Raw genomic sequence first — 7733 nt, 5'->3', positions numbered from 1 at the left:
CCTGACAAGGGCTTCTGGGGCCCTTCATTGTGTTCAATTTATGTTAAAAAGATGATAAACAAGAATTAATCACATAGTGATATATATTGGTCAGGTGAAAGAAGCGCTGTCTCCGTTGTGTTCTCTCCCCCATATTAGTATGCTGAAAATAAGCAGACTTGGCAACCCTGCCTGGAGTCGACCAGAGCCAGAGTTACGCAAACTCTGTTCACTTCATGGGGCCAGTCCAATGGTGGCTCTAATGCCTAAATTGTATGTTGGACTGGGCTGGTATGGTATCCCTGTCAAAAATGTAGTTAAGTTCATTAGGGCAGGCTACTCGAGTAAATGTATTTTCTTACTGTATGCTGGTAAAAAAAAACATGAGGCTGAATGGAGTGCGCCTCTATGACATGCAGTACTCCTCACCACCAGGCGATGGCAGCAGCGAGGCAGGGAGAGGACACCACCAGCATGAGATGCCTCCAGTCTCTGATGCAGTATGCTAACAGAGCCAGCAGCATGCTACCAGCGCTCCACACCAGGGTGACCACGGTGCCGATGAACGCACGATGTCTCACGTCTGTCCACTCAATACCTAGACACGCACGCATGCGCACACACACACACACACGCACGCCGCACGCACACGCACACACAGATGTATAGTGGTATAATAATAATAATGTAAGGCCAGTGTTAATTTCGTCGACAAAAACTATGAGGGAGCTCGGCTTGGGCCGTGGCTCAGCGGTCCAGGCACCTCCTTGGCTGGTAATCCAGTCTGGCAGTGTGCCACGGGTTCGACTCCTGATCCCGACGCCTTTACTGCATGTCTTCCCCCCATCTCTCTCCCCGTTTCCTGTCAGCCTATATATATATATATATATATATTAGTGCTGTCAGGCGATCATTTTTTTTAATCGCGATTAATCGCATGATTTGTGTAGTTAATCGCGCGATTAATCGCAATTAATCGCAAAACCTTTTTTGCTTTAAATTCAATGATGAACTGAAAGAAAACGGTGTATTGTAGAGATGCTCCGATCAGGTTCTTTGGGGCCGATCACCGATCACTGGAAGCAGTAACTGCCGATACCGATCACAGCGTCGTGAAATCACACACCTTGCAAACTGTGAGTTTGGTGTCCTTTTCTGACACAGTAAACCAGGGATACTCAAATAGCTGAACATGTGGGCCACATTATGAAAATGGCAAAATGACGTATGAAAAGAATGAAGTGCAATGTGCATTATTTTATGGCTTGCCCATTTTCTCTCTTTTGAATAATTATGTGCAATTGGCACATTCAACACAAACAACTGTTTCCATAAAACAAACTAACATGGGCATCTTCTCTATAAGCAGAATCATGAATAGGCCTATTTAATTTATACAAAATGAGAAGAGAGAGAGCAATGTGTTTGTGGCTCAAACTTTGTCTAATATTGTTTTAGAGAAGTGGTTCTCAAACATTTTCATGCCAAGAGCAAAGGACCCCCAATAGTTTTTCAATCTACAAAAATAATCCCAAAATCGCTTATAAACAGCAGATGTGGCAACACTGGCCAGAAACGACCAGTGTTGCTTCTTTTTGGCTTATTTTGTATAGACCTAGGTTGCTTGTTTCTGCCATAGAGTTATACTGGCAACACCTCTGGCTTCTAGCTTCTAGCAGCTACTGCTAGCTGGTCTGTGGCTCTGTGCTGCTCTCGACTAGGGTGGCCAGACGTCCGGTTTCACGCCGGACAGTCCGGTTTTAGACCCACCTGTCCTCCTCCCACCTCAACCTCTGGCCGGACACATAATTGTCCGGTTTTTTGTGATATACAGTGCTTGTGTAATTTACTGTCATTTACGTCGTCTGCCTGGGTATTAAAATCTCCGCAGCGCTGCTCAGCTCCGCCTCCGGAGCGAGCCGGCCACACTGTCTTAAAAAGAGAGAGGCTAGTGGAGACGTTCAGAGTGTTGCCATGTCCGCTTAATTATAAGCGACTTTAGGCTTGTTTTATATAATAGGCTACTAAGCCTAGTCAGGCTTCTTTTGGGCTTGTTTTCATAGACATGGTTGCTTGGTTCTCTTCCAAAACTGGGCAACACTGCCAGTGGGATGGTCGGTTTGTTTGTTGTGCTCTCACAATCACTTTAGTATAGTTAATGCAGAGATAAACAAACCAAATATGCCGAAATGAAAAACTATATTTAATGAGCAATGGAGCAAGGAACTCGACATCATAAAGAAAGGGAGGCTGTGTGAACATATAGGCTACTGGCATCATTCTATGTCCCACACCGATGACCATAAAACTGTATAAAAAAACCCACAAGAAAGAGATTAAACATAAAACATATCTAAACATGAAATAAAATAAATTGATTCTAAAATGAATGGCCTTTGTGGTACCCTATAATTTAAAAAGGTTAATTTAATTAGCAAATATATGTTCTCTGTGGACATAATGCTGGAGATGATGGTGGTGAAAATCAGGTGCAATAGTAGTAGTAATAATATTAATATATGGGGGGGGGGGGGGATCTGGGAGGGGGGGGGGTCGGGGGAGCGAGCCCCGCAAAAGTGTCCTCCTTTCTGAGGTCTTGCAGGTGGCCACCCTACTCTCGACTCATCTCTCGTGTCAGTCCCAGCTCCGTGACTGGGAGATGGGACTGTCCGACTGTGGATACTTGTCTGGATAAAACTTTCTGTTACAGTTAAATCCATTTAAAAGTACCACACAACTGAAAAGTATCGCGACTGTGACCGCAAGTTAGAAACGTGTGTGGCTATAACGAGGCACAGCTGTTTACAATGCGATGCAACATTTACAGCGGGGGTTTTGCTTTTGCTCTGGATGGATGAATTGAATTGCACAGGTTTCTTTTTGGACTGGAGCGTACGACACGAGCAAAACCTTTGTGAAATGTAAATGGAAGGCTGCCTGTTAATCCACTTAAAACATCCTAACAAGGGGTCTGGGAAGGGAGTGCATTGCAGGAACCAATATTCCTCAACATCCCGCCTGCCAATCGCTGTGAATTTTGCGTTAATGCGATAAAAAAATTAGTGCCGTTAATAAGGTGTTGCGTTAATGCATTAATAACGCGTTAACTTTGACAGCATTAATATATATATATATATAAAACAAAGGCGAAAGCCACAAAAAAAAAAACATAAAAAAAACGGAATGCAGGGCAGGGGCCCTGTCCAGAGCCTGGGCAGAGGCCTTTTGTGGCGGTTCTGGACAACCGTGGGTCCGACCGACTCGACACCGGCCACTGCACTCCCTGTGGGGGTGTGGAACGTGTGTGTCGAATTTGAAGTCTGTGGGGCGAACGGTTCTCGAGTTACTTGCATTACAGCCGTACACACAGACAGAAACGTGGTGCATTTGATAGATAGAAGATTATGACTCAGGTACTCAGTGCCATGGTGTTGATGCTGAGGCCGGTCAGAGCCACTCCACACAGCGTCCTGGCGACAGCGAACATGGTGTAGGACGTGGAGAAGGCAGAGATGGTTCCCATCACACCGCTGGACACGATGGAGGCCAGGAGCAGCGGTCTGCGACCGAACCTGGAGGAGGACAGCGAAGACAGTGGTGGGAAAAAGGTACTCAAATGGGGGGCACGGTGGCACAGTCGGTAGTGCTGTCGCCTCACAGCTAGAAGGTCCTGGGTTTGATTCCCGCTGGGGGTGTGTTCTCATCAATGCCCATAAGGCGGGGTTGGCGAAAGGGCCTTTCTATGTGGAGTTTGTATGTTCCCCCCGTGTCCCCTAGGGTAGGTAGTTAGTTGGGTACCCTTACAAAAAACATGCAGTAATCCTGGTCCCTAAACTGTGTTGCCCCCTGGCCAAAGGAACTGTTTGGAATAACGTGTTCCTTCCACACGCTACATCTGGCCGGGGAAACTCCCCCTGCATGAGGTCAGTCCGCCCCCCCCCCAGGTTGGCAGAGGAAGTGCAGCGCCCAGGATTATATTAGATAATTGACACTGGGTGAAAAAATTGGTTGCAAAATTGTGGAATAAAAATGTAGTGGAAAATTGTGGCAATGTAGAAATACTCTGTTACAAGTAGAATTCCGTAGTTGAAAATGGAGGTGAATCACATGTAGACGCTAGATACACAAAGTCTAAATGGAGGTGAATCACACATAGACGCTAGTCGTAGGCCTAGACCTATCGGCAGCATTTGACACAGTGAACCACCAGCTGCTCCTAGACACCCTAGCGGATCTAGGCATCGGTGGAACGGCACTAAAGTGGTTCTCCTCCTACCTCACCGACCGGACCTACCAGGTTTCCTGGAAAGGTCTGTTATCATCCCCCCGAACCCTCCAAACGGGGGTCCCACAGGGATCTGTACTTGGTCCCCTCCTTTTCTCACTGTACACTAAATCCCTTGGCACTATCATCTCTGCTCACAATATATCCTATCACTGCTACGCCGATGACACACAACTGTTTCTATCCTTCCCCCCCTCTGCCACTCAGGTGGAAGAGCGCATCACTGCATGCCTGGCTGACATCTCACAGTGGATGTCCTCCAATCACCTCAAGCTGAACCCAGACAAGACTGAGCTTCTCTTCTTCCCAGCTAAGTCCTGCCCTATGCGGGAGCTAACTATCTCCGTAGACAACGCCCTGGTAACGTCTGTCCCAACAGCCAGGAATCTCGGTGTTGTCCTGGACAGTCAGCTCTCGTTCAAAGCTCACATCACAGCTGTCACTTGATCATGTAGGTTCACACTCTATAACATACGACGAATTAGACCGTTCCTCACCCAGGAATCAGCCCAGCTCCTAATCCAGACAACAGTCTTGTCAAAACTCGACTATTGTAACTCCCTCCTTACTGGCCTACCAGCATGTGCACTTAAGCCTCTCCAGCTGATCCAAAATGCCGCAGCTCGCTTGGTCTTCAACCAGCCAAAATTCTCACATGTCTCCCCCCTGCTCCGCTCCCTCCACTGGCTCCCGGTCGCTGCCCGCACAGAATACAAAACTCTGATGCTGGCATTCAAAGCAACCAAAGGTATGGCTCCCCCTTATCTTGCAAGTATGATTGAACCCTACAAACCCTCCCGCGCACTCAGATCAGCCAACGCAGGGAAGCTGGAAGTACCCTCACTAAAAACGCCGGGACAACGCTCCACACGTCCCAAACTCTTCTCCCTTCTGGCTCCAAAACTGTGGAATGCACTTCCCATTGCAGTCAGAACTGCAGCATCACTCCCAATCTTCCGCCGTAGTCTGAAAACCCACCTTTTCAGACTCCATCATGGCCCATAGCACTTATCCTACCCCCTTAGATAGCATTTCTGTAGACTTAGATAGCATTTGATACAGACTTATAGCATGTTATGTAGACAGCACTATAATTGCATTGTATATAGTCATAGCACGCCATAGTACGTACATATGTATAGCATAGTAGTATAGATATATAGTTTATATGTATAGTCAGATATTCCACTGTTACTTTCTTAGCTTACGCATGTTTCATGATAAATGCTTTTTTGTGATGTATTCCCATGCTTTTTGTTCTTGCTTAATGTAAGTCGCTCTGGATTAAGAGCGTCTGCTAAATGCCTAAATTGTAAATTGTAGGCGCTAGTCGTACACAAAGTCTTACTTGTCAGAGAGCTGTCCAAACAGCACAGCACCGATGGTCACACCAATGAAGAAGAACGTGGCCAGAGACTGGTTCATTGCTTTGTTGTCACACACCAGATCCCACTGTGGAGAATTCATATGATTACAATACATTATTATCAGTGTAGACTCTAGTGTTTGTTCAGTAACTGTGTTAAATAGCTCTATATTGTGACAGTAATCATTGCTATAGAGTGTGTTCAGTAACAGTGTTAAATAGCTCTATATTGTGACGGTAATCATTGCTATAGTGTGTTCAGTAACAGTGTTAAATAGCTCTATATTGTGACAGTATAATCATTGCTATAGAGTGTGTGTGTTCAGTAACAGTGTTAAATAGCTCTATATTGTGACAGTATAATCATTGCTATAGACTAGTGTGTGTTCAGTAACAGTGTTAAATAGCTCTATATTGTGACAGTATAATCATTGCTATAGACTATTGTGTGTGTTCAGTAACAGTGTTAAATAGCTCTATATTGTGACAGTATAATCATTGCTATAGACTATTGTGTGTTCAATAACAGTGTTAAATAGCTCTATATTGTGACAGTATAATCATTGCTATAGACTAGTGTGTGTGTTCAGTAACAGTGTTAAATAGCTCTATATTGTGACAGTATAATCATTGCTATAGACTAGTGTGTGTTCAGTAACAGTGTTAAATAGCTCTATATTGTGACAGTATAATCATTGCTATAGAGCAGTGATTGTCAACCCTTTTCATATCAAGGCCCATTATTTATTCAGCAGTTGAGCCACGGACCACCATTTGATGAGATGTAGCCTCTTGACCAAAACGAAATAATATTCTGGTATCGTTGACACACAGTTAAATACTGTTGGCAAATGTTGATCAAAATCAATTTATTGTTTATTATTATTATTATTAAATTATTCCACATTATCCAATTGTGTAGACTTCTTGTAAATTATGGGTCCATTTGGTTACCAACTCTCCATCATTTAGCTGGCGACCACCTGGAACCCCCTCAAGGATCACTGGTGGGCCCCGGACCACTGGTTGAAAACCACTGCTATAGAGTGTTACCAAACCAAACCCTGATTGGTCGTTACCTGAGTGGCGGTGGTGGAGGTGAACTCCGATTGGTCGTAAACCCAGCCGTGCGTGCACGGCACAGTCGTTGCCATTGATGACAGGTTGGTGTGGTTGAGGTCAAAGGTCAGGGGCGTGGCATAGAGCCTGCAGGAGCCGAAGGAACCGTTGGTGTGCTGGGGGACCCTTTAGGGCGACGGACAACAATTAAAGAACCGTTGATGTGCTGGGGGACCCTTTAGGGCGACGGACAACAATTAAAGAACCGTTGGTGTGCTGGGGGACCCTTTAGGGCGACGGACAACAATTAAAGAACCGTTGATGTGCTGGGGGACCCTTTAGGGCGACGGACAACAATTAAAGAACCGTTGGTGTGCTGGGGGACCCTTTAGGGCGACGGACAACAATTAAAGAACCGTTGGTGTGCTGGGGGACCCTTTAGGGCGACGGACAACAATTAAAGAACCGTTGGTGTGCTGGGGGACCCTTTAGGGCGACGGACAACAATTAAAGAACCGTTGATGTGCTGGGGGACCCTTTAGGGCGACGGACAACAATTAAAGAACCGTTGATGTGCTGGGGGACCCTTTAGGGCGACGGACAACAATTAAAGAAAGGTTGGTGTGCTGGGGGACCCTTTAGGGCGAGGGGCAACAATATTAAATAAACAAGCATACCTTAGTTACGTCATCAAGAATAGTCGTCCCTTATTGGCCGGTGGACAACACCGACATACATACATACCCAGCCGATCACAGTACTTGTGCACTCTGCTTGCACAAGTCATAACATAATGCATAGCTGCACCTCTAACCTGAGTGCCAGCAGCGTCTCTGGGACTCCTCCTCCTGTGAGGTCATCATGCTCCGCCTCCACCTGGCTCCTTCCCCCCAGGGAGCAGCGGTGAGGGGGCGTGGCCGAGATGAAGTTGTGCAGCATGAAGTGGAGCGGCAGCAGGAGGCGGGGCAGACACAGGAGGTTGTAGATGAGGAACTGGAACCTGGAGAAACCCCCGACGTGGTCTAGGACCTCCTCGAACCTCAT

At 46.2% G+C, this 7733-nt stretch overlaps 1 protein-coding gene across 1 annotated transcript in view; it reads right to left on the bottom strand.

The window, feature by feature from the left end:
* slc22a7a (solute carrier family 22 member 7a) overlaps positions 1–7733 on the bottom strand; it is a gene marked incomplete at both ends in the record, with an annotated part of 14128 nt that extends 6395 nt beyond the window's left edge. Inside the window, 5 exons of the mRNA XM_083764500.1 lie at positions 409–577; positions 3397–3551; positions 5613–5716; positions 6710–6875; positions 7504–7733. Coding sequence (XP_083620626.1) covers positions 409–577; positions 3397–3551; positions 5613–5716; positions 6710–6875; positions 7504–7733 — 824 coding nt within the window. The remainder of the gene's footprint in view (positions 1–408; positions 578–3396; positions 3552–5612; positions 5717–6709; positions 6876–7503) is intronic.

Source organism: Protomyctophum parallelum (genome assembly GCF_964188405.1).
Source record: "Protomyctophum parallelum genome assembly, chromosome: 5".
In the NCBI taxonomy this organism is placed as follows: domain Eukaryota; kingdom Metazoa; phylum Chordata; class Actinopteri; order Myctophiformes; family Myctophidae; genus Protomyctophum; species Protomyctophum parallelum.
The sequence above is the reverse complement of the archived record's forward strand: the minus strand, read 5'-3'. Positions and strand labels throughout refer to the sequence as shown.